This window comes from Vicugna pacos, chromosome 5 (genome assembly GCF_048564905.1).
Source record: "Vicugna pacos chromosome 5, VicPac4, whole genome shotgun sequence".
NCBI lineage: Eukaryota > Metazoa > Chordata > Mammalia > Artiodactyla > Camelidae > Vicugna > Vicugna pacos.
Window position 1 is genome coordinate 79,883,858 of NC_132991.1, and position 27,968 is coordinate 79,911,825.

General features: G+C 40.9%; 1 protein-coding gene across 1 annotated transcript in view; it reads left to right on the forward strand.

Annotated features, from left to right (window-relative positions):
• Positions 1–1,665: 1,665 nt before the first annotated feature.
• CYP27A1 (cytochrome P450 family 27 subfamily A member 1) overlaps positions 1,666–27,968 on the forward strand; it is a 38,891-nt gene continuing 12,588 nt past the window's right edge. Inside the window, exon 1 of the mRNA XM_006207248.4 lies at positions 1,666–2,547. Coding sequence (XP_006207310.1) covers positions 2,278–2,547 — 270 coding nt within the window. The 5' untranslated portion in view covers positions 1,666–2,277. The remainder of the gene's footprint in view (positions 2,548–27,968) is intronic.

Genomic DNA, 27,968 nt, shown 5'->3' on the forward strand with positions numbered 1-27,968 from the left:
AGGAGAAGAGAGAAATCCAGAAGTAAGAGAACCAGGAGAAGACAAAAATCCAGAGGTAAGTTAGGCAATTGGGTACCACTTTCCAATTAGTAGTATTTTCCATTTTCAGAAGAGGAAGCTGAGGAGCTGAGTGGTTTAGTCTTAAAGGGCTGTGTGAAGAATAGTTGGAGTCCATAGTCTTTTATACCAAAACTTTGGATTGGGACCCAAAAGGATTAAGGACTGGAAATAGACTAGTCTCCTAAAGGACTGCAGTTCGGCTTCAAGGCATCTCATTCCCTGAAGCTGAATTATGGTGATCTTATTTTGCTTGTGCCTTTAGGCAGCTGTCAAACAAAAGTAAATCGTCTTTGAGGAAAATGAAATCATCCTAAGCTTCAAATTGGTTCCACCAGAAACTTAAAGAATACATTTTCTGGTACACAATCAAAAGAAACCACGCTCAGGAAGAAACATGGCAACATGCACAAAAACCACCAGAACTAATGAACAATAGAAACTGTCCCACATGGGTTTTATATACTGGAGTTATTGGTCGTAATCCTTAATACAACTATGCTTACAAAAGTAAAGGGTATAATAAAAAATAAAATTAAGAATTTTGGCATAAAACTGGAAATATAAAAAAGGACATACATTAAAAAAACTAATCAAACTAATCAAAATTGAAAACTGAAAAATATAATAGAAATTAAAAATTCAATGGATAGATTTTTTAAAAATTGAACTATAGTTGGTTACAATGTGTCAATTTCTTGTGTACAGCATAATGTCCCAGTCATGCATATACACGCATATATTCGTTTTCATATTCTTTTTCTCAATAGATAGATTTAACAGCAGATTAGACACAGCTGAATAGAGAATTAATCAGCTAGAAGAAACAAAATGACAAAAGAACACAGATAGGGTAAGAGACAGGAAGGATACAGTCAGAATGTCCAATATATATGTATATATAAAATTTATATATATACAAAATTTGAAGTCCCAGAGGGAGAAGAGAAAAAGAAAAAGGGCAGAAGAAATGTTTGAATGTCTGAAAACCTCCCAAAACTAATGAAAGATATTCAGTCACAGAGTCAAGTAACCCTGTGACCCTTAAGAGGATAAATGAAAAGAAATCCATACCTAGCTGCATCAGGTGTTGGTCTCATTGTTGTTGCCCCTCCCCTTGAATTTAATATGCCCGTTCCCCTCCTTCCGCTGCCTGTAAATAAACAATTCTTCAAAAGCTCTTAGAACAACCTTTATCATCCTGCAGGTTCTATTGCTAATGGGTTAATCTTTGACCCTGTGTTGATTTTACATTTGTATGAGTCATGTTTTTAACTTTGAATATACATGTATGAAACAAAGAATTCATGAAATAGCACTTACTCTTCTTGCAATATTTTCTGTACTATGTTATTCTTATCCATCTTATAAAAAAATAGTTTTGTTCACGTTCATTAAATCTGGTCTCAACCTGCAGTTTGAGAAATCTTGCCTTAGCAGACCTGGGAGTGTGCGGATGGTGGGGAGGGAGGGGGTAGAATTGCATTCAAACAAACAAACAAACAAAAAAACCCGAATATTTACATTTGTTTGTTTGGCTTCCTCCCTCCAGGAATCATGACACATGGATTTTGGACACATGACCGGATTTTGGGTTTGCGGGTTTTTGCTCTTTCCTCGCTCAGCGATCACACTCTGGGATCACCACCGGGGGCTATTAGGAAAAGCCAGCCGCCAGTTTAATCTCAACAGCCGGTTCTCAGTCCCTCCGGGAAGAGAGGACAGCTGAGACGCTGGCGCTCTGGGTAGGGAACCCCAGGTCAGGCGAGGCGGGTCTCACTGGGTGGGGCCTCCGGGTCTTGGAAGCCTCCCGGGCCACGGAGAACCTTGCCAGCACTCCCGCACGGACTTGGGACCAAGCGAACATCAAGTTCTTCTGAGAGTTCGCGGAAGTGCGAGGTGGGGATTTGCGGAAGAGGCGGCCATCATCAGAGCTCTGTGGGTCTCCTAAGCCCCTCTGTGCATTTTCTGTTTTGGCGTTGTCCTACCCCTTCCCGAGCCAGGAGGCTTACAGTTGGAAAATGTGGCTTCCGTGAGTTCGTTAGATCCTATTTGGAGGGACTGAAGACCGCGAGGGAAAGTGAGCAATAAAGGGCCCGGTCAGCCTTCGCCCGGCCCACCCTGGGCTACCGGTGCCCTTAAACCCGCCCCTACCGATCCGTATCTGGGCAAGTTCCGGGCTCTCTGCACTCTCGATCCAAAGACTCGGCGGCACAGACCATGAATAGTATGCGTGCGCTAGGCTGTGCGAGGCTGCGGTGGGCGCTGCTGGGGAGGAGGGTGGCCCTCCCTGGCCTCGGCCCACACGGAGCCAGAGCCAAGGCCGCGATCCCCGCCGCCCTTCCGGCGGCCCAGGCAGCGGAGGCTCCTGGAACCGGGCCTGGCGACCGAAGACTGCGGAGCCTGGAGGAGCTTTCAGGGCCAGGGCATCTGCGCCTCTTATTCCAGCTGTTCGTGCGAGGCTACGTTCTGCAAATGCATCAGCTCCAGGTAACCGAGCGGGGTCGGGGTGGGGGGGGGCTCACAACCAGGGGATACAGTGAGCAACTGGACAGAGAAGCTGGGGATGGGGAGACATTGGACAAGAAGTGAAGGACCCGGGCACTTAACTCGGGACCAACTGGGGCTGTGGTCATACACTGGAAATCTGTGGGTCATGAACTGAAATGACCCCGTCGAGGAGTGATATGAAGCAGGAGGGCACCGGGCAGGGGGTGATTTGGGAGGCTAGGTTTAAAGTGGACAGAGTTAGAGAGAGGAAGGAACTATCTTGGTAAAAGAATGACAGATGCAAGTGCATAAGCTGTCAGATGGTATAGAACCACTATTTATCTCTGTGGTGATGTTGACTATCACAGATTTCTTCCAAAGGTAACGGCTTCTGGAAGATTACAGAGGTTTAGCAATTTGCAGGATAAATTTCCCCTTAGAAAAAAGATGTCATTTCTCAGAGAGTGAAAGCCAAATCATAGACATTAAAGAAAAGGTGCATTTTTGTTATTAAGAAATCAATGTCCCATAAGAAGGGTTTATCCAGTAGAACACCAGTATGAGGCAAGGATGAATGTATAGCCCGCTGTCAGTGGAGAAGGGACTGGAATATCCAATGTTGGATAAGTTGGAGAGGTTTTAGGAAATGCACCAAAGAGATTCATGTGGGATCTGTCTTCTTGATGACTATTAATAAATATTAGTGCACCCACTCTGCCCCAAGCATTTTTCCAAGAGCTGAGGTTTAATGAGATGAGGCCAATACCCTCATGGGAAGGAAGAGGGAGAACAAGGGAGTAAACAAATCAATAAACAGCTAATTTCAGAAAGAGAACTTGAGTGCCCTGGGAGGAGAAGCTGGTCCAGGGCTGGGGGAGGAGTGGAACCTTTGATTCATATGTGCCACCCAGGCACATGTGTGTTTATCAGTGATTGACAAGAGGAGTCTTGACAAGAGGACTTTGTCTGGGCTGATGAACAGATTGGTTACCATGTAGCTACATGCTGGGCAGGAGTGAGCTGTGAGGAGGAGCTGTGGGAACTGGCATTAGGACAGGCCTTTCAGGAGGGTCTTGAAGGCCAGACTAAGGGCCTTGGTTCCTCTGAGGGGCTATGGTGGGCTCTTGAGCAGGGATAGAGGGGGAAGATGGCCTCCAAGGGACACTGTCCAGGTTCTGTTGTGTGCAGTAGGGTGGATTGGACAGTCGGATGAAATGCAGTCAGAAGAGAGGGCCTCAGGTGACAAAAGCTCCAGTGTGGCAATATATGAGCCACCCTCCAGAGAAAGCTGGACTGGGAGTTAAAGATCATGGAGGAAATGATTCTGAGGGTTTGAAGGTCCACACTAACCACAGTTTCTCTGTACCTGTCTGGGCTACTACCATCTCCCCTGGGACATTCCCTGCTGAGCTCTTATTTCCGAGACTTGGTAGGCAAGTCCATAAGGTACTCAGAGATGATTACAAGATAATTCCCTGTGTGCTTAGCTCCAAGAAACCAAGTAAGCCAAGAAACTAGAGTCCTGAGATGTTCTTCTGCTTGATTTAACATCTAGAAATGTGAGGAGCCCAGTGAATGCCCCAAGGGTGAGGACTAAGGATTTCTCATCATATCTTAGGGAGAGTTTACTGGGGAGTTTTGCTCAGGATTATCTCTAGAGAAGCAACTACCAAAGAAACTCTAGACTGCCCTAGGAAGTGGAAGATGAAGAAGAAAGCCAGGAATGTGTGGCATTTTAAAGGAGAGGCCAAGACTAGGATTTAGGAGAGCCTCCGGGCTCGTCTTTGTATCCCAAAAATCTGGAGTCACATGAACCTAGGCTGTTCCATGGGAAATATACTAGCCGTTCCTCCATGTGGGTGGTGTGAGTTAATAAAGAGCAGAGTGCTGCACATCTGTAAAAGCCAGTTAATACCCCTACTGAGGAAGAGGATGTGTTCCAGTGGCCCACTTTGTGTCAGTTCAAATCCATTTGGTTGCCACACTGGCTTAAACTATGACGCAGCTTTATTGGTTCATATAACCGAAAAGTCTAATAGTTGAGCACCCTTCAGATATAGTTTGTTCTAGAGATTCATGAGATCATCAAAGCTACAGTTTTGTCCTTCTGCAGTTCTCTTGGCTCTGCTTTCACACAGAACTTAGTTGGCTGGCCTGGGTTAATTGCCCATTCCTGAACCCATCATAGTGACCATAGGCATACTCAAGCTTAGACTCATGCAGGCTCACTCCTAAAGCTGGGGTTGGGGTTTCTACCACCTAAACAGGTGGCTACTGCACAAGGAGGAGGATTGGAATTGATATAAGGGCAGCTGACCATAATGTCCCCTGCCCCCCGAGTTGTCAAAAACTGCATATCACACATACAATTAATAAAATCAGCTTAGGGAAACAATGTAGGACTTTAAGGGGTTGGAGTGGAAATTGGGACATATGAAAACCATGCTAGTCTATAAATGCCAGTTCCTTTCTCTTTCCTAACTAAAATAATATTGAGAGTGATGAGAAAATGAAATGTGAACCTATGTTAAATTTGTATTAAATTGATCTTTCAAAGATGTCAGCCCCGAGAATGATGAGATCAGCTATCTATTATGTAGTGCTAATTGTAGACTGCCTGAGTTGGTGACCCCTCTCATGTCCCCTTAATGCCTCCTGAACATAGTATTTTCCATTTCATATGCCATGTTTCTTTTACATATATATATTTAGTTAAAACTTTCTTCTTGTGATGAGAACTTTTAAGATCTACTCTTGTAGCAACTTTCAAGTATACAATCTAGTATTGTTATAGTCACCACGCTATACGTTACATCCCCAGGATGTAAGTCTGTAATCCCCACTTATTTATTTTACAACTAGAAGTTTGTACTTTTTGACCACCTTCACCCATTTTGCCCTCCTCCCATCCTCCTGCCTCTGGCAACCACCAATCTGTTCTCTGTATGTATGAGTGTTGTTTTGTTTTTAGATTCCACATATACATGAGATCATTCGATATTTGTTTTACTCTGTCTGACTTATTTCACTTAGCATAATTCCCTCAGTGTCCATCCTTGTTGGTGTAAATGGCAGGATTTCCTTCTTTTTTATAGCTGAATAATATTCCTCTGTGTGTGTGTGTGTGTGTGTGTGTGTGTGTGTGTGTGTGTGTGTATCACATCTTTTAATCCATTCATCCATTGATGAACACAGGTTGCTTCCATGTTTCCATGTCTTGGCTATTGTAAATAAGGCTTAATGAACTTGGGGATACATTTATCTTTTTGAGTTTAGTGTTTTCATTTTCTTGGAATGAATACCCATAACTGAGACCACTGGATTATATGATAGTTCTATTTTTAATTTTTTGAGGAACCTCCATACTGTTTTCCATGGTAGCTGTACCAATTTACATTCCCACCAACTGTGCACAAGGGTTCCTTTTTCTCCACATCCTTGCCAACTCTTGTTTTTTTCTTTTTTATCTTTTAGTCATTGTAACAGGTGCGAGGTGATATCTCATTGTAGTTTTGATTTGCAATTCCCTGATGACTAGTGATGTTGAGTACCTTTTTATTCACCTGTTGGCCATTTGTATGTCTTCTTGGAAAAATATCAAATTCAGAACCCCTGCCCATGTTTTAATTGTATTGTTTGGGGTGTGTGTGTGTATGTGTGTGTGTGTGTTTCTATTGCAGTATATGAGTTCTTCATATATTTTTGGATGTTAGCCCTTATCAGATATATGACTTGCAAATATTATCTCCCAGTTAGTAGGTTGCCTTTTCATTTTGTTGATGGTCTCCTTTGTTATGCAAAACATTTTTTAGTTTAATGGAGTCCCACTTGTTTATTTTTGCTTTTATTGCCTTTGCTGCCTTTGCTTTTGGTGTCAAATCCAAAAAATCATCATTGACACTGATATCAAGCAGCTTATTGCCTATGTTTTCTTCTGGAAGTTTTATATTCAGGTCTTATGTTCAAGTTTTTAATCCACTTTGAGTTAATTTTTGGGTATGGTGTAAGGTAGTGATTCAATTTCATTCTTTTGAATGTGGCTATCCAGTTTTCCCAAACCATTTATTGAATAGACTACCCATTCTCCATTATATATTCTTGGCTCCCTTGTCATAAATTAATTTACCATATATGTGTGGGTTTATTTCTGGGCTCTCTATTCTGTTCCACTGCGTGTGTGTGTGTGTGTGTGTGTGTGTGTGTGTGTGTGTGTGTGTGTATGCCAATACCATACTGTTTTGATTACTATAGCTTTGTAATATACTTTGAAATCAGGAAGCATGATGCCTCTAGCTTTGTTCTTCTTTCTCAAGATTACTTTGGCTATTCAGGGTCATTTGTAGTTCCATACAAATCTTAAGACTGTTCTATTTCTGTGAAAAATGCCATTGGAATTTTAGTAGGAATTGCATTGAATCTGTAGATTGCTTTGGGTAGTATGGTCATTTTAACAGTATTAATTCTTCCAATCTATGAGTATGGAATATCTTTCCATTTATTTGTATCTTCTTTAATTTTTTCCTTCAGCATCATAGTTTTTAGCATATAGGTCTTTCACCTCCTTGGTTAAATTTATTCCTAGGCATTTTTTTTTTGATGCAATTGCAAATGAGAGTGTTTCTTAATGTCTCTTTCTAATAGTTTTTTATTAATGTATAGAGATACAGCTGATTTTTGTATATTGATTTTGTATCCTGCAACTTTACTGAATTCATTTATTAGTTGTAACTTTTTTTTTTTGGTGGAGTCTTTAGGGTTTTCTGTATATCATATGGTGTCATCTGCAAATAGTGACAGTTTTACTTCTTCCTTTCTGATTTAAATGCCTTTTGTTTCTTATTCTTGCCTAATTGCTCTGGCTAAGACTTCTAATACTATGGTGAAAAGTGGCAAGAGTGGGCATCTTTGTCTCGTTCCTGATCTTACAGGAAAAGCCTTCAGCTTTTTGCCATTGACTATGATATTAGCTATGGACTTGTCATATATGACTTTTATTGTGCTAACTTACATTCTCTCTATACCCACTTTTATAAGAGTTTTTATTGTAAGTGGATATTTTATAAGTGATTTTATTGTAAGTGGATTTGTGAAATGCTTTTCTGCATCTATTGAGATGATCATATGATTTTTACCCTTCATTTGTTAATGTGTCATATCACATTGATTGGTTTGCAGATGTCAAACCATCCTTGTATCCCTGGAATAAATCCTATTTGATTATAGTGTATTTTTAAAAAAATTTATTGTTGAATTTGGTTTGCTAATATTTTGTTGAAGATGTTTTCATTTACACTCATGAGGGATATTGGCCTGTAATTTTCTTTTCTTGTAGTGTCCTTGTCTAGTTTTAGTATTAGGAAAATGCTGGCTCCATAAAATGAGTTTGGAAGTGTTCCTTCCTCTTCTGTTTTTTGGAAAAGTTTAAGAAGGGTTGGTATTAACTCTTTAAATGTTTGGAAGAATTAACCAGTGAAGGCATCTGGTCTTTAACTTTCGTTTGTTAGGAGGTTTTGATGACTGATTCGATCTTTTAGTAGTAATTGGTCTGGTCAGATTATCTATTTCTTCATGGTTCAGTCTTGATAGGATGTATATTTCTAGAAATTTATCCATTTCTTCTAGGTTGTCCAAGTTGTTGGCATATAATTGTTCAGAATATTTTCTTGTGACTTTTTGTGTTTTTGTGCTATCAGTTGTAATGTCTCCTCTTTCATTTCTGATTTTGTCTATCTGAGTTCTCTCTCTCTCTCTCTCTTTTTTTTTTTTTTTTGGTAGTCTAGCTAAAGGTTTGCCCATTTTGTTTATCTTTTTAAAAAGCCAACTCATAGTTTCGCTGATCTTTTCTATTGTCCTTTTTAGTCTCTATTTGTTTCTGCTCAGGTCTTCATTATTTCCTTCCTTCCATTAACTTTGAGGTTAGTTTATTTTTATTTTTCTAGCCCCTTGAGGTGTAAAGTTAGGCTGTTTATTTGAGATCTTTCTTGTTTCTTAATGTAGGCATTTATTGCTATGAACTTCCTTCTTAGAACTGCTTTTGCTGCTTCTGATAAGTTTTGGCCTTTACCACTCTTTGCATCCTTTCCTCAAAGCCTCTGTTCCCACTCTCCACTGGACATCAGCATCAAAGGCCAGATGATCCATGACCTTCTGAACCTGGCAGGCTTTATTCTGCCCAGTGCAGAGGATATCACTTCCATCTCCAGCAGCTCCAGCAGCTCCAGCAGCTCCAGCACCAGGTCAGCCTCCTTGCTTGTTTGCAGCTCGGCTGGCAGCATGAGCAGCTGCATGACTCTGGGAAGAGATGATGTATGAATGCTCCGTCCTGCTTGATCTCCCTCGCTGCTTGATCTGCCCTTGCAATCTACCCCCTCACCATTGCCATATCAGTGCCCCTTAAAGCATGTTTGATTAATTACTCCACTGCTTGGGAATCCCTGCATGGTCTGGGGAATCAGCTTTAAATTCCTCAAGCTGACATTTGGAGCCCCAGTCTCCTTTTTCCCAGGCACCCCTTCCTTTAATTTTTGATGTGTTGTGTTTTCCACTTTCATTCATCTTTAGGTACTTAAAAATTTCTATTTTGATTTCTTCTTTGACCTAGTGGTTGTCCAGTAGCATATTGTTTAATCTCCAAATATTTGTGAATTTTCCAGTTTTATTTTTGCAATTGATTTTTAGTTTTATAACATTGAATGGGAAAAGATGCCTGATTGGACTTCAGTCTTCTTAAATTTATGAAGGTTTGTTTTTTTTACCTAACATATGATCTATCCTGGAGAATGTTTCATGTGTGCTTGAAAAGAAAATGTTTTCTGTTGCTTTTGGGTGGAATGTTCTGTATATGTCTGTTACTTTCATTTGGTCTAATATGACATTTAAGGTCAATGTTTCCTTATTGCTTTTCTGTCTGGATGATCTATCCCCTGATGAAAGTTGGGTATTAAAGTCTCCTACTGTTATTGTATTGCTGTTTATTTCTCCCTTTAGGTCTGTTATATATTTAAGTTCACATGTTTCTGATCATTACCTGTTTATATGGCTTAGATACTGGATGGTGAAGCTCTGAGGGCTGGCTTATGTCTTTCCCAGCTCTGTACTTCCCAGCAGCAGGCACAATTCTGAGAATAGGAGAAATTTTCTGTAATGTTTAACAAATAAATACATGTCATGTACCAAAACAAAGGGCTGTGTGTGGTACTGAGTAGTGGCTACATCTGGTGGTAAAGTTATTTGTGAGACTCTTCTCAGTTCCCTAACTGGGTTGTCTGACATAAGATAAAGGGAAAAAGAGACAGTGAGGGAGGTGGGCAGATTGATTAAGCCTGGGCTTTCAGGTGTCAGCTTCCCAGGTTTAGAAACTAAATTTTGTCAGCATATTCAGCATGGGTAGGCTCTTGGGGACTGACCCACATTAGCCAAACTCACAGAAACAAATTGTGGATGGGAGTGCCCATGTATTTATTTATGGAAGTTAGCCATCCCAGGGATCATAATACTCCATCACACAGAAACTCACTATTCTAGTTATCCTCCACCATGTAACAAACTATCCCAAAGCATAGTGGCTTAAAAGAACATTTTGTTATACTCATGATTTATGGATCAGGAGTTTGGGCAGTGCACATCAGGAATGGCTTATCAGTGCTTCACCATAGAGTAGGGTTTTAGTTTGAATGGCTGAAGATATGTGGGATAGCTCAAGTGGGGCCATGTGTTTGGGCCTCAGGTCTGGCTTTGGTTGGCTTCCTCATCCTTTTTTCCACATTGCATCTGCTGGGGCTGGAATTTCCAAGATGACTTCTTCAATTGCACGTTGGGTACATAGACTGGTTTGGTCAGAACAGCTGAGTATGTCTCTCTCCACAAGGCTAATTTGGGCTTCCTCACAGCATGAGGGTCTCTGTATAATGCTGGCTTCCCCCGGGGAGAATATTCCAAGAGACAGAAAGTAGAAGTTGCAGTTTCTTAAGGCCTGGATCGGGAAACTGACAGAACATCATTTCTGCTATATTCTACCCATCAAAGCAGTTACAGAACCTACCCAGATTCTAGAGGAGAAGATGTAGACCTGACCTCTTGATGGGAGAAATGTCAAAGAATCAGTGGCCCTCTTTAATTCACCACATCTTCTTCCTAGAATCCAGGTTCCTAGGGAGATAAATTAGCAACTACATCACTGGACAGCTTGCTGTGCAGGGACCCCAGAACTAAAACAGTAGGATTATATGGAAGGAAATTTAATCTAGGCCTTGGAGAAACCTAGTTGAATGTGCTTCTCTGGTGCCTGTCCATTAGATTAAGTATGTCTCTCTCTCTTCAGAGATAAATGCTACCTATTTTTACTGTTTGGCTCCTTCTTCTGGGTTTTATAATGGCCACTCCCATCCTGTTAACACATTCTTTCTTCAATTTGGCTAATACCGTTGATTAGATGGATTTTCTTTCCCAGTACTCATGTTACCATCAAGCCTTCCAGAGATTATCCTCCAGTTACCTTGACTTGGCTTGAGTGTTTTTCAGTCTCATCTGGCAGACATTTACAGATTGTCCTTGAGACTCTGGCAGAACAAGTGTATTGCCTTTAAAGCCTCAGGGATGGGAAATTTGAAACTAGATATTAAGGTAAATAAATGTGAATCATACCAATTTAGTAAATACACTGCCAGATTTTTTATCTTACAGATAAAATTCTGTGGTCAAAGAGATATTCCAGGCTATTCAAAATAGTAATATTTCTTTTTTTTAAAGTTGAGAAGTATTTTTTTTTAATTGAAGCATACTCAGTTACAATGTGTCAATTTCTGGTGTACAGCATGTTTCAATCATACATATACATAGATATACTCATTTTCATATTCTTTTTCATTATAGGTTACTACAAGATATTGAATATAGATAGTTTCCTGTGCTATATGAAGAAATTTTTTAAATCTATTTTTTATATAGTAGTTAATATTTGCGAATCTTTTTTTTTTAATATTTGCAAGTCTTGAACTCCCAATTTATCCCTTCCCACCCCTTTTCCCCACTGGTAACCATAGATTGTTTACTATGTCTGAATCTGAGAATTGTTTTATTCAGCAGACTCACTGAGGACTTAAGCCTGGAAGACAGCCTCTCAGGTAGTTCTGAGGGACTGCTCTAAAGAGATAAGGGAGGAACGAGGATACAGAAGAGTTTTTGCAACAAAAACCAGGTAGTGGGAACATCAAAGATCATTGTTTTTGGGTTTTTTAGTAAGTTACTTTGTATTCATTTTTTTCTTGCCTGATCATGGCCTTTTAAAAATTTATTTGTGTATTTATTTTATAATATATTTAAAAAACTGAAGTATAGTTGATGTACAGTATTGTATGTTACAGGTATACAATATAGTAATTCACAATTTTTGAAGATTATACTCCATTTATAGTTATTATAAAATATTGGCTATATTCCTCATGTTGTACAATACTTCCTTGTAGCTTATTTTATACCTGATAGTTTGTACCACTTAATCCTCCACCTCCATCTTGCCCCTGCTCCTTCCTTCTCCCCACTGGGGAGAACCACTAGTTCCTTTTCTACATCTGTGAGTCTGTTTCTTTTCTGTTATATTCACTAGTTTTTGTATTTTTTAAGATTCCACATGTAAGTGATATCTTACTGTATTTGTCTTTCTCTGACTTATTTCATTTAGCATAATGCCCTCCAAGTCCATCCATGTTATACACCAGAAACTAATACAACATTTTAAATCAACTGTACTTCAATTAAAAATCAACCAACCAACCAGCCAACCCATTTAAAATATAGACAAGAAGAAATGAACAGACATTTTAACAAAAGAGGAAATGAAGATGGCCAACAAGCACATGAAAGTTGCTCAACATCACTAATATCAGGGAAATGCAAATAAAAATCACAGTGAGACATCATCACACACCTGTCAGAATGGCCATCATCAGAAAGAATACAAATGACAAATGTTGGCAAGGATATGGAGAAAAGGGAACCCTTGTACACTGGTGGGAATATAAATTGGTGCAGTCACTATGGAGGTTTCTCAAAAGCCTGCAAATAGAACCACCATATGGCCCAGCAATTTCATCCTCAGTATATATCTGAGAAAAACAAAAACATTAATTCAAAAAGATACATACACCCTGCTATTAACAGCAACATTATTTATAATTGCCAAGATATGGAAGGATCCTAAGTGCACATCAATAGATAAATGGATAAAGAAGACATTTTACATATATATATTTATATATATATATTTTTTATAAATATTTATATATATGTATATATATATGAATACAACCCACCCATAAAGAAGAAGGATTTTTTGCCATTTGTGGCCCATCATTCACTTTTTCTTTTCACATTAAAAACCAGAATTTTATAACTGGCATAAACATTTCCATTGCATCAAAAACAGCAAAATACCTAGAAATAAACTTAACCAGGGAGGCTACCTATACTCTGAAAACTGCAAGACATTGATGAAGGAAATTGAAGATGATACAAAGGAACAGAAAGATCTCTTATGCTCTTGGATTGGAAGAATCAACATTATCAAAATGGCCACACTACCCAAAGCAACCTGCAGATCCAATGCAACCCCTGTCAAAATGCTCACAACATTTTTCATAGAACTAGAACAAACAATTCCAAAATTTATACTGAACCATAAAAGACCCTGAAGTGCCAAAACAATCTTTCGTAGGTCTTTTTTTTTTTTTCTCTTTCTTCTTTTTGTTCTCTTTTCTTATGGTTTAATGACTAGAGAAGTTCCTTTAACATTTGTTGTAAAGCTGGTTTGGTGGTACTGAATTCTTTCAGCTTTTGTTTATCTGTGAAGCTTTTGATTTCTTCATCAGATCTGAATGAGAACCTTGCTGGATGGAGTGTTCTTGGTTGTAAGTTTTCCTCTTTCATCACTTTAAATATATCGTGCCACTCCCTTCTGGCCTGTAGAATTTCCGCTGAAAAATCTGCAGAGTTCCCTTGTATGTTATTTGTTACTTTTCTCTTTCTAATTTTAATATTTTCTCTTTATCCTTAATTTTTGTCAACTTGATTATTATGTGCCTTGGTGTGTTCCTCTTTGGGTTGATCCTGTGTGTAACTTTCTGCGCTTCCTGGACTTGGGTGATTGTTTCCTTTCCCAAGTTTTCAGTTATTATTTCTTCAGAAATTTTCTTACGTCCTTTCTCTCTCTCTTCTCTTTCTGGGACCCCTATAATGTGAATATTAGTATGCTTCATGTTGTCCCAGAGTTCTTTTAAACTATCCTCCTTTCTTTTCATTCTTTTTTCTATTCCGCAATAGTGATTTCCCCTAGTACGTCTTCTAGCTCATTGATCTGTTCTTCTGCCTCATTTAGTCTATTCTTGGTTCCTTGTAGTGTGTTATTCATTTCAGTGATTTTATTCTTTAACTCTGTTTGGGTATTCTTTATATTTTCCAACTCTTTGCTAAAAACTTTGCTCTGTGTATCTGTACTCCTCTTGAGTTCTCCAAACATCTTCACTTCTTTACTTTAAACTCTCTCTTGGATAAATTGCCTATCTCCTCATCATTTATTTCTTCTTCTGGGGTTTTATCTTGTACCTAGGCCTGGGAGATATTCTTCTGTCACCTCATATTGTCTGTCTTTCTATTTGTATTTTTAGGTAGGTTATTTATGTTTCTTGACCTTGGAGAAGTGGCCCTCTGTGGGAGACATCCTACATGTCCCAGTAGTATACTCCTCTCTTGTCACCCAAGGGCCAGTGTTCAGCTGGTCCCAGTATAGAGTCTGGCCTATGTTTGTAGATTCCTTCCACAGGCTTTAGGATTGTTGTTTTATTTCTGGTATCTGCCCCCTGTGGATGAGGCTGGCCTAGAGGCTTATGCAGGCTTCCTGGCCGGAGGATTCAGTGCCTGCCCACTTCTGGGTGAACCTTAGTCCTGGACCTCTTGTGGGTAGGGCCGTGTCTAGAGTTGTTTGTGGCTCAGGAAGTCTGCTGTTGGCTGGGGATGTGGTCCTACCCAGTATGTTATTTGGCCTGAGGCTTCTCAGCCCTTAAGTCTATAGGCTGTTGGGTGGGGCTAGGGGTGCTAATGATCCAGTAAAGATGTCAGCCTCCATGAAAGCTCATGTAGATGAACACTCCCAGAATGTCTGCCACCAGCTTTTATGTCCCTTGGTTGAGCCACAGCCATTCCCTACCTCCCTAGAAGATCCTCCAAAACCTACAGGCAGGTCTGGCCCAGGTTCCTATGAAATCACTGCCTCTGCCCTTGGACCTGGCGCATGCAAGACTCTGTGTTTGCTTCCCAAGAGAATGAAGTCCCTGTTTTCCCCAATCCTGTGGGGTTCCTGGAGTTAAGCCCTGCTGGCCTTCAAAACCAGATGTCCTGTGGTCTCCTCCTCCTCCCAATGCTGGGAACCTCGGCTGGTGAGCCTGAATTGGGGCTTAGAACTCTTAGTCCTGTGGGAGGGCCTCTGCAGCTTAATTATTCTTCAGCTTGTGGGTCACCCACCTAGTGGGTATGGGCCCCAATTATATCATGAGCACACCCCTCCTACCATCCTGCTGTGGTTCCCTCTTTATGTTTCCAAGTGAAGTTCTTATTTTGCTAAGTTCCAGCCTGTTTTTTTCCCCAGTGGTTGTTTAGCAGTCAGTTGTGGTTTTGCTGTAGTTGCGAGGAGAAGCGAGCTCATGGTCCTTACTACTCTGCCATCTTGACCGGAAAATCCCAAGACAGCAATATTTCTGATTGGGAAAGGTTAGAATGACTTGCATGTCTTAGTAGGGGACTGATTAAAGAAATTACAGTACATTCATAGGGTGGAATTTTATGCAACCATTAAAAAGAGTAGGGTCAGATCTATGTGTATTAATATAAATTGCTTGCTAAGAGATGGAAAGAAAGTAAGGTGCAAAACTATATAGTATGCCATCATTTGTGCATAAAGAGTGTGAGGCATATATGCATATATACATTTTTATATGCATAAAATATCTCTGGGAGGACATACAAGAAATTGGTAATGATTGTTGCCTCTGTGTAGGGGTCTTGAAGTCTGGAGATGAGAGGTAGGAGGAAGATTACTTTTTATTGCAAGACTGCTATGGACCTCCCAGAGTTTCCTCTGGCATCATCCTGCACAGGCATAGTTCATCATTATTTGGGTCAGTTTGAACCCTTTGTACGTTTGAATTTTAACAGTGTGCATATATGTATTACCTTTTACAATTTTTAAAACAACAATAGAAGAATGGAGAACAGGAGATAAAAGGACTGCTGATCAAGTGCTTCCTGGTCCGATGTAAAATTCTGAAGTCTTCTGATGGCCCTTCCTTTTGTACCCCTGTTTGGCTCTGGATCCTTACTTTTGGTATTCACTTCTGCATCTGTATCCTCTTTTTAGTTCAGCATCCATTGCTGACCATCCCCTCCTTGTTCTTGGAGTACTCTCATTGTTCCACTCCAGCCCCTCCCAGCTTGTAGGCAAAGGTGTGCTCAGCACTGATGTTTGTCTCTGGGTGTGTGAGGGATTCAGATAGCAGGTGGGAAATGCTTCTGTTTTCCTAACAGCCTCTCTGAGGGCATCCCAGGGAATTTTTTTTTGGTTCAGTCTTGAATCTTCCTCTACTCTCAGCCCATTGTTCCTCTACAGTGGAAGATCAAAGGGAAATTCTTACTGTCCAACTATCTGGTCCATGTATTTGTAAACTTATGACAGTTCTGCTGTCTTGCATAAAACCAGACATTTTAACGATTATTGAAGTAATGGCTGCTCATATGCATAAAATTTTTTTTGCAGCTTTGTAGAATAAAAAATTCAGAAACATGTTATATGCCAATCAGCGGGATAAATAAATTTTGATGTATACAATGAAATACTATGCAATAGTCATAATGAATGCACAAGCTTTTTATATATGAATATAGAACTCAGAACCAAAGTTGAGTATAGAATGATATTTATGGTAGAAAACTATTTTTATAAATTAAAAACCATACAAAAATACTATAGGTTATTGTTGGATACATATATATGTAGTAAGGTTATATAGTGGTTGCTCTGAGGAGGGAAGGCAAAGGGAAGGATAAGAAGGAAACATTGAATCTGAAGTGCTTTCATTTTTAAAATAGATTTGAAGCAAATATGACAAATATTAACAGTTTTTAATTCTGGAGATAGAGTATATGGATTTATAATGTTATTTCCTTTGATTATCCATATTAAGATAGTCATAATAAAAATATAGGTGATCCTACTCTTTATGAGTCCAAATGGTGCCTCTGGTCTCAGAAAATAGCATTCAAGGCAGGGTTCAAAGTAAGGAGAACCTGGGAATGCTGTTAACTATTTAGCACCTTCTGTCACTTGGAAATGTAAATTCCACTTGTGTGTGGGGGTTGGTGCTAACCTCCTGATGACACTTTGACAGCACTGAGACATGGCTGTCCCAGCTGGACTCTTCTTCACCTTTGACTCTGAATGACGCTTTCTTTCTGGCATCTGTCAGTGTAGGCAAAAGCATGGCCTGTGCCTGAAGTTACATCTCTCCTTCTGTTTATCCAACTGATGGCTGCCAGCTTTTTGGGCCGGGTTTGTTGACACTGGCAAAACAGCGCTCGGTGTTTGTGAGTTTGCTTTTGTTCTCAGGACTATTTACTTGCTGTTTAATGTTGTTTTGCTGTGCTGAGAGCCTCCCTAAGGAACCCACTATCAGTAAACTAAGCAGGCCACTAAATACGAGAATAGAACATCACAATGCAGTATTATTTTTGTTTGAGGGGAGATTTTTAGATGACTTTAATGTTTCTTTTCCTGTAATAGCTTTATTGAGTTATAATCACACACCACACAGTTCACCCATTGAACAATTAAACGGTTTTCAATATATTCACTGAGTTGTGTAACTATCATTACATCAATTTTAGAATGCTTTCATCACCCCAGAAATAAACCTCGTACTCTTCGGCAATAACAAACACTCTGCTCCCCTGCCCCCTGTCGTTCTGTCATCAGTCCCTGGCAACCACAAATCTGCTTTCTGTCTCTATGTATTTGCTTGTTATGGACAGTTTATATAAATGGAGTCATTCAACGTGTTGTCTGTTGTGAAAGGCTTCTTTCACTTAGCATGATACTTTCAAGGTTTATCCATGTTGTAGCATGTGTCAGTACTTTGTTCCTTTTTTATGGCTGAATAATATTCAATTCCAGGGATATGCCATACTTTATTCATCCATCCATCTGTTGATGGATATTTGGATTGTTTCCACTTTTTAGCTCAGTATTACTTTTGAATTTTCAAAGTATACACACTGTCAAAGATAAGCATAGTTCGGCATTAAAGTGGTGAAAACAGATTTTATTCAGTAACTACTGATAGTAGGGGGAAGAGATGAACTCCTTTCTGATTTGTGCAGAGGTGACTGGTGTCTTAAAGGGAGAGTGACGGAGTTGGGAGCAGGATGGCGGGGGCTTGCACAGAGTCAGGGAAGTGAAAAACTACAAAAAGCAGGAAGAAGGGGTGGGTCCATGTGAAGCTCATTTGGTGCTTATCTTATCAAAGCTAGGCTTCTACCCTCCCACAGAGACTGGGAGTCACAGGCCCTATCTTGAGATGTTGGATGGAACAAACAGGAAACTCTTTCGGCAGCCTTGAGTTTTCTCAAGCAGGCACTTTAAGCGGCACTTTGAGCTGTTAGAAATTATGTTAGTGTGTTGAAGTCTTTAAAGGCCAATGTTGAAGGTTAGTTGCAAAGAGGGCTGAGAGGAGCCTGACTAGAACTTGGTTAAGGAGAAAACTCTATCACAACCTAAAGCTGAGTTTCCTAAATTTGTTTAGATCCCCAGCCTTTTGACTATCTGAAAGCTATGGCACTTCCCTAGGACAAAAAATAAGTTTATGCACAACATATTGCATAGAATTTCAGCTCTCCATCCCCTTCAACCCCCAACATGTCTGCACACCAAGGTTACCACCCCTTGCCTTGGAGATAGAGTAGTGTGTTCTAAACAATATACTGATAATTTGGTTAATGGTTGCCAGGAACTGCCTTGGGTTATTGATTAAACATCTGGGCTAGCCACGGTGCTCCTTTGGAATCAACTTGCAGTACAATGAGAAAATGTCAAGTTCAGACATACAATACAAGGCAAGGACAAGGCCCGACTAGCAGTAAAGCTAGAACAAGCCACTTTTAGACTTAGACACTTTATTGCTTATATATTGAGAGGAAGAGTAGGGCAAGGGCACCAGCTCCCTGTGATCCTGTCTCAAACCCTCAGAGGACAACCCTGAAACTTTTCAACCAGAGGACTGCATTGTGAGTTGCAGGGTGCCCTGTTGCTGAGGAGCCCCTTCTAAACCGTAGCAAAGGGGTCTTACATTCTGTAGCTCTTTTCTGAGTCGGGGTGGGAAGAAGCCTACACCTCATCAGAACCCAGGGAGTGATGAGAAATTACCTCCTGACAGCCTCCCAGATGAGCTAAGGAGGTGAGTGGGAGGTTGCCTCCTAGCAGCTCCTTGTAGGGGAGCCTGCAGGCCCTCCAGTCTTTCATGTTCTGGGAAGATCACAAAGTCTTCTGCCAAAACTCACACAATTGAAGCTCTTGAGCTATGGCCAAGTGTTTGCCTGTGTGAATATGTGTGCAGGGTTGCCCTAAGCTCCACCGTAACCTTTTACATATCCACATAAGAATTCTGAGAAGCAGAGATCACCGAATCAGATAGATAATCTAATTTTACTGGTAAATACGCTTACCAAATCTGTTCTGTTTGTCATAGGCAACATCAGATGGGAACGACCATAACCATGATTTCTGTAGGTTGATTAGGCCTATTTGGACTGTAGACTGTAGCCAGGCTTCCATTCGGAGGACAACTAGAGGTGTCAGCAACCACACCAACTCTGCCTCATCTGACCCACGGAAGTCCTGGGCAGTATGATTGTTTATTACCATACTGAAGAGTTTAGAACAACCTGTGACTAATGAACAATCAAAAAAGGCCAACAGTAGTGGGAAGAGGCTAAAGACACCAAATCAGTGTCCAGGAAGTTAATCTTGCTCTGTTATCTTTAGTGCAGGCTGGTCCTTTCTGATATCAGCAGCTCTTGGGAAGTTTCTGAGAGTTTTCAGATTTCAGATTCTCTCTGGCCGGTGGTCAGGTTGAGGGTGGTAGAAGCAGACTGGGTTAAACTGGCAAGATGCCTGTAGACAAGAGTTGAAAGAGAGAGATTAAAAGTTCCCCTCTTCCTCTCAGCCTCCCAGGGTTTATCCCTGATGACCTACAAGTCAGAGGTGTTCCTCCCCTTCCACAGGCACCTGACCAGTATGACCAGTCTCTGCAACAATTACTTCATTCTTTGTCCCAATCCTCCTTGTGTCCTACCCACACTGGTTTCTCCTGAGATGCCTCAATTGTTTCTTCCTTGTATACCTTGTACCATCCTAGAACATCTCCCACCTCCTGACATAAGGGCCACATCAAGTCTGCCTTCGGAGTTTTCACCTGGTATCATGATCATTAGCATCAATATCCATGACTACCCAAGAGCAGCAAGAATAGGTGGCAGAAGAAGCACCAGGTTACAGTAGTTCATGCTGTGACTTTTCCTGCTACTAGCAAATTCCAGTGGCTTGGTTTCCCAAGGGGTAGGTATGGGAGGAAAGATGGAAGAAGGAGAAGAGTGAATAAATTATGTGGTTTGGATCTCTTACAGTCTATCTGGGCCTGTTCCCACCTTCCCAATCTCATAATGAAAAATTCTGCTTAAATGGGAGGTACCCTGCAACATTTATAGTCCAAACTGCAACATTTATAGTCCAAACTGACTCTCTTAATTAAGTGCATGATCCACTGGGAGTCGGGCCTTGGTTGCCCAGTTATCTTTTTCACTTTCTTCTTTAAAGGTCCATTCCATCTTTCAGTGGCACCTGCTGTCTGGGGATGACATGAAGCATGAACAGTCCAGTGGATACCCCAAGTAGCTGCCCACTGCTGAATACTTTTTACTACAGTCACCACTGTCTGATCAGATGCTCTGGGGAATCCAAATATGTAGTACAGTCCATCTAAGGGTCTTTGAATAGCAACATCCCCCCATCTGCTGTGTGGATGGAGATGGCAGTGCCATACCTTGGAAAGATGTCTACTGCAGTTAATGTCTAATGGTACCCTTAAGAGGATAGTAGGGGACCTATATAGTCTATTTGCCAGGACAAACCAGGTCCAGTACCCCTATGCTGTGTGCCTCAAAGTTTCCTTTAGCAATGGCCTGTGTAACTGATAGTCTGGGCATATTCTGCCAGGCTTTCTTGGCTTCATATGCTCAAGACACTTGCTGTGAAACTCAATCTTGAATTTTAGACGTTTTACTATGCCCTGTGCAATGGTCTATCCTGGTGGCTTTTGTCCTTATATGGGCATCACAGGTCTTGAGGTCTTTTGAATTCCATTGATATTCATCCCAGAAAACCTTTTCCATAAATATCACCTAGGTCACAAACAGGGGGTGATCTTCTGCCATAATGTTTATCACCAAAGAGGCTAAGACTTGATCATCCAGGCATCCTGCTGCCAGGCACCAGCCCATACTGCCATGAATCAGTGAAAATGTAACAAGGTATATTTGGGGAGGTCTTTTCCAGGACAAGTACCATAGCTCACAACTCTGCTCATTGAACAGAGTTTTCTTTTCCATGCATAGTTTTAAGCATTTTTCTTTGGGCTGCACAGCAGCAGAAACCCAGTATACTTCATGGCCTTCAACTTAGTTGATTCATCCATGAACCAGGCCTAGGCATTGTCAAGAACCTCAGTGTAGTGAAGTCCTCAAGAAACCAAAGGTGTTGGTGTAGACCCTGTATCCGAATCAGCACAGGACGACTGACCACTTTATGCTAGGTTTACTTCTTTCCTGGACATACCACTTCTACGTAATAAGAGATGCTTGTTAGGTAATACCCACTTTGTTGATATTCTCACTTCTGCCCCATCTTATGAAAAGGACGTTAGGGTATAGCAGTTCTTTGCTTTGTCAGTCTCTTAGTGTCTACCAGCACTCAAAACGAAGCCAGGGATAATCTTGTAAATAGGGTGTTCTGGGTGATGTCAGGCAAGCACCGTGTCTAAAACCCTAAAGGGCCATTGCCTAGTGGCCACATAATTTTGCCGGAGGCTCCAGTCGGCATGATTGTTAGTCTCTGACATGTGTATCTCAAAAGGCTCGTGTGGGCTGACTGGTCCCAGCAGAAGGGCAGTCTGCACAGTCTGTTGGGTAGTTTATTAACACGTTTGTCTGTACTAGTTCTTTAATCAAGACAGCAATCTTCCCTTCCACCTCTTCCCTTTCCCTGGAATCCTAGGATAATTTGTTGATACCACATGACAGGGCTGAGAGAACTAGGAGGACTTCTGGTATTCCACTCAACCCACTACTATTGTTCTAAAAGTGGCATTTCCCCACTGGGAATATCCCTTACAATCTAGAGATATTACACATCTTTACATCTATTCCCACAGTACATTCAGCAGTATCCATTAGAACCACTTGAATGTGTATTGGCTCAAAAAGGCTCTCCGCTGTGATTTTATGTGTCAACTTGACTAGGCTGTGGTGTTTGGTCAAACACCAGTTTAGATATTGCTGTGAAGGTATTTTTTTTAGATGTAATTGACATTTAAATCATTTGACTTTAAATAAAGCAGTTTACCCTCCATAGTGTGGGTGGACCTCATCCAACCACTTGAAGGTTTTAAGTAAAAAGACTAAAGTCCCAAGAAGAGGAAGGAATTCTGCCTCCAGACTGCCTTTCAGACTCAAAACTGCAACATCTATTCCTGATGGAGTTTCCAGCTTTCTGGCCTGTCCTGCAAATTTCAGACTTGTCAGCTCCCATAATTGCATGAGCAAATTTCTTAAAATAAATCTCCCTCTGTATATACATATATATTGGTTCTCTTTCTCTGGAGAAACCTAATACACCTGTAAAGTTACATTAGTCCATCATTCAATCTGAGAGTTTCTTCCAAATCCAGTTAAAGTAATTTTTCAACCACACCTGTGGAAATTTCTTGGCACCAGAGTGACTTGTTCCCCAATATCTAAAAAGGCTGTAAAGGTTTCATAACCTTGGTTGCCATCAAGTCCCTAATATTCCTTGACCATTACATAAGAACTGATCCTCCTTAGGGAAGGAGGGACTTGCCTCTGCCCCAGTCCTGTTTGTTTCCAAAGGAGGTAAGATCTGGGTAGAGATGTGGTATGAAGGCATTGGATCCACACCATTTCAAACAGCAGAAACCTCAGCCAAGGGCATCTATATCTTCTTAGCCTTGATCTTGTTTGTCTATCGTAAATGCCAAAGCCAACTAGGGAATCTCCCCTGTTACAACCTGGATCTTTCTATTTTATGGCCTTCTCATGGCCTGATATTGAGAGAAAATTTCCCTCACAGACAAACCATCAATCTCTAGTTTGGGGACTCCCTGGCATAATAGCCAGGTGCATATGCTCCTACATACTGGATGTCTGTATTCCTACAGTCTCCCTTTATATTAGTTTGCTTAGGCTGCCATAACAAAGTATCACAAACCGAGTGGCTTAAGCAACAGAAATTTATTGTGTCCCAATTCTGGAGGCCAGAAGCCTCAAATCAAGGTGTTGGTAAGGATTGGTTCCTTCTAAGGGCTGTGAGGGGACGATCTGTTCCAGGCTTCTTTTCTTGCCTTATAGATCACTGGGTTCACATGGCATTCTCCCTGTATGCATGTGCGTCTGTGTCCAAATTTCCTCTTTTTATGGGGACCCCAGTCATATTGGATTCAGGCCCAACCTAATAACTTCATTTTAACTGGATTACTTCAGTAAAGACTCTATCTTAAAAGAAGATCACAGTCTGAGCTCCTGGGGGTTAGGACTTCAACAGATGAACTTGAGGGGGACAAAATTCAACTCATAACACCCCTTTTAGTCTGAAGGGCATTTATCTTAGTCTGTGTCTAGGCTTCCATTCTGAGGAACTGGCTTCCCAGAGCTAAATTGTTTTCTAGCATCTATCTTTGGGGCACTAGAGAAGATTTAACTGTCTCCCAAAGATTGATGGTATCTGTTGAACACACTGCTCCACCTAACCCTGAGTGACTATCTCATCATCTGGGCATGTATGATTTCCACTGTAAATCTAGGTGGGGGTCATGGTGGCCCGAAGGGAAGTTATAGTTTCCCCTCTTGTCATCCACAGGTGTTTATGAGATGGTGGCTTCATTATAGATGTAAAGACCCACTGCAACAAGCCCTGGTTAGTCTTTGTCTGTTCTTCCTTCATGCTCATGTCATCAGTAAGGTCTTCATGCCAGAGTAGCTGGGAGCCTAGGGTCAGCCATTAGGTGATGCATTAATTTCCATTCCTCCTCAACCAGCAGAACTGTTCGCTGGTGCAACCAAACTTCTAGAGGGAGTCTCATTAGGCTTTTAGCCAACCTACCTCTATTTTCTCCTTTCCTGCTCCTTATAAGAAGGGACCTCAGTATATCTTGTCATCCTTTGATGACAAGGGAATATTTTATCTATGGTCATAGTCACCTGTCCTAGCCAAGCAATTTCACTTTTCTGGTGATACAGAAGGATAAGGAACAACCACAGAATGCTTTTTAAAAATTGTAAGGGCCCCTCTCCCTGTTACTCTAAACACCAACACAACTCATCAGGGTTCTCGGGGCCAACGTTCAAGGACCCTTGTCCCCTTGTCACTAAACATCAGCAACCATTGCCCACCAGGATCCTATTCCATACCTTGAGAGACAGCCTGCTGTGTTCTTGCTGTCTTTTTTCTAAAAGGATATCATGACTTCAGCTTCGGGGAAGAGAGGGTTCAAAACCTCACCTAGTCAGTCTGTCAGGAGCAGCAGGGCAACACCCCGAGAGTGTGGTTCCTTTTGCAGGTATAACTTTTATACCAGGAACATACGGCTTTTTAGTTGGTAAAAGGCAGCAGTTTTTCTCTGACTGCCAGAGGGGTTCGTGTTTCCAGAAACCACTTGACAAGCTGACTCTGAACCTTGTTGGGGCTTAGCAGTCACTCCTGCTGAGACCTTCAACTTGCTAATCAACAAGATGTCATTATACAATGAAACGTTTGGACTTCAGGGGAAGTTTCTTAACACTTTGGGAACCAACGTAATTAAATATTTCATAACTGGTTTCACAATTTGGCCACAGTAGGTAGGAGGAGTGGCCTCACCAGCCTCTCACCCTCAGAATTGCTTTCCCTTTTGTTCTTTCGTCAGTGCTGTTCTTGCCCCAAACTATTAGTCACTTTTAAACAAAACCAAAGGATTTAACACAGGGCCTTCAGAAATTCTAAGGTGGCTGGAAGCTTAAGGGGAGAGGAGAGAGGAGAGAAGGGGAGAGGAGGGGAGGGGAGAGGTAGGGTGGGAGAAACAGCACAGGTGGGCAACTCCACCCAACCCAGAAGTGCAGCTTTGCACTTGCAGATTTCAGTGGCCTCTTACTGACAGATGGTGCTGTGGGAAGACCCCCTACTCCTCTGCACTGCTGGTCTTCTCTCCCTAACCTGGCCGCACAAATCCCTAGTGGGAGGACTAGCCTCCACCATCACCCACACACGCAAAATGTTAAAAGGACACCTTGAAACAAAAGGGGTCGATTGACTGTGATGCAAGGCTGCTGGATCCCGGTTGAGGAGCAGCAAATCCCTCCTAGACTGCAGCAAGGCAGTTTTGTATTATGCCGCTCTCTTCTGAGCAGAACACCCACACGCATCAGAACCCAGAGAGAATAGGAAACTGTCTCAGGATATAGGGACATATGCCCATGAGGCGACATAGGGAAGGAGTGTGCGGTAGCCTGGTGGCAGCTCCCAGCAGGCCTTCAGTCCAATTCCTGGAGGATCAAAGGGCATTCAGTCCTGAAGACTCAGGGAAGGCTGGGTTCAAGCCTTTGTGTCTGTGGGTGCACGCAAATTCTGAGGGTGCCTTGGCCAAGCTATTACCCCCCAAAAGTGACAGAGCCCCTTGATGCTGGGACTGGAACCAGGACAAAATCTCCTGCCAAGTAGCCCCTGACCCCTCAACTGATACTGCCTGCTGTGGATGACCAACCTGGGATAAAAACCCATGAAATGAGACAGGTACTTTTTTCCTATAAAAATTATCCTTGTTTAAAAAAAATCACATAAATATGAAGTATATGCTGTTTATTTGTGATTAAGAGAAAATGTCATTTCAACTTGGTTGAAATAATTTGCAGAAGCAATATATGTTTATTGTAGAGAAATCAGAAAATATAGACACAGAAAGAAGAAAATCCAAATCTTCCATTGTCCCAGCACCTGCTACGTGTCACAGTGCCTTGTACACATAGGTGCTTAATAAGCATTTGTGAAATGAATACATAAATATACACATGAGCTTGGGAATAAGTAAGCTTTATCCCTGCTTGCTTGTCCTTGGTGAATAGGCTTCCACAGTTTCCCTATGTGTCATCTACACATAAATGCACTTTTAAATGAAAGCATACCATATACTCTTTTTTGTAACCTGCTCTTTACTGAAAGGTAAATATAAACATCTTTCTGTATCATCACTTTAGTAACAATTTTTAATGGCTGAATAGCATTCCATCATAATGCTACACCAGAATTTACTCATGTCTCTTCTTATGAGGACAATCCAATTGTATTGGATCAGGGCCCCACTCTTATTTAATCTTTCTTTCTTTCTTTTTTTTTTCTAACATTTTTTTATTGAGTTATAATCATTTTACAATGTTGTGTCAAATTCCAGTGTAGAGCACAATTTTTCAGTTATACATGAACATACATATATTCATTGTCACATTTTTTCCTCTATGAGCTACCATAAGATCTTATATATATTTCCCTGTGCTATACAGTATAATCTTATTTTTGAAATCCCAGTCTGTCCCTTCCCACCCCCCACCCCCTTGGTAACCACAAGTTTGTGTTCTATGTCTATGAGTCTGTTTCTGTTTTTTATTTATTTATTTGTTTGTTTACTTATTTATTTTTAGATTTCACATATGAGCGATCTCGTATGGTATTTTTCTTTCTCTTTCTGGCTTACTTCACTTAGAATGACATTCTCCAGGAGCATCCATGTTGCTGCAGATGGCGTTATGTTGTCGGTTTTTATGGCTGAATAGTATTCCATTGTATAAATATACCACAGCTTCTTTATCCAGTCATCTGTTGATGGACATTTAGGCTGTTTCCATGTCTTGGCTATTGTAAATAGTGCTGCTATGAACATTGGGGTGCAGGTGTCATTTTGAAGTAAGGTTCCTTCTGGATATATGCCCAGGAGCGGGATTCCTGGGTCATACAGTAAGTCTATTCCTATTTGTTTGAGGAATCTCCATACTGTTTTCCACAGTGGCTGCACCAAACTGCATTCCCACCAGCAGTGTAGGAGGGTTCCCCTTTCTCCACAGCCTCTCCAGCATTTGTCATTTGTGGATTTTTGAATGATGGCCATTCTGACTGGTGTGAGGTGATACCTCATTGTAGTTTTGATTTGAATTTCTCTGATAATTAGTGATATTGAGCATTTTTTCATGTGCCGGTTGATCATTTGAATTTCTTCATTGGAGAATTGCTTGTTTAGGTCTTTGCCCATTTTTGGATTGGGTTGTTTGTTTTTTCTTATTAAGTTATATGAGCTGCTTATATATTCTGGAGATCAAGCCTTTGTCAGTTTCATTTGCAAAAATTTTCTCCCATTCCGTAGGTTGTCTTTTTGTTTTACTTATGGTTTCCTTTGCTGTGCAGAAGCTTGTAAGTTTAATTAGGCCCCATTTGTTTATTCTTGGTTTTATTTCTATTGCTTAGGTAGGCTGTCTTAGGAGAACATTTTTGAGATGTATGTCACATAATGTTTTGCCTGTATTTTCTTCTGGGAGGTTTATTTTATCTTGTCTTATTTTAGGTCTTTGATCCATTTTGAGTTTATTTTTGTGTATGGTGTAAGGGAGTGTTCTAGCTTCACTGATTTACATGCTGCTGTCCAGTTTTCCCAACACCATTTGCTGAAGAGACTGTCTTTATTCCATTGTATATTCTTGCCTCCTTTGTCGAAGATTAGTTGACCAAAATTTTGTGGGTTCATCTCTGGGCTCTCTATTCTGTTCCATTGGTCTATATGTCTGTTTTTGTACCAATACCATGCTATCTTGATGACTGTAGCTCTGTAGTATTGTCTGAAGTCTGGGAGAGTTATTCCTCCAGCCTCTTTCTTTTTCTTTAGTAATGCTTTGGCAATTCTCGGTCTTTAGTGGTTCCATATAAATTTTATTATGATTTGTTCTAGTTCTGTGAAATATATCCTGGATAATTTGATAGAGATTGCATTAAATCTGTAGATTGCCTTGGGCAGTATGAC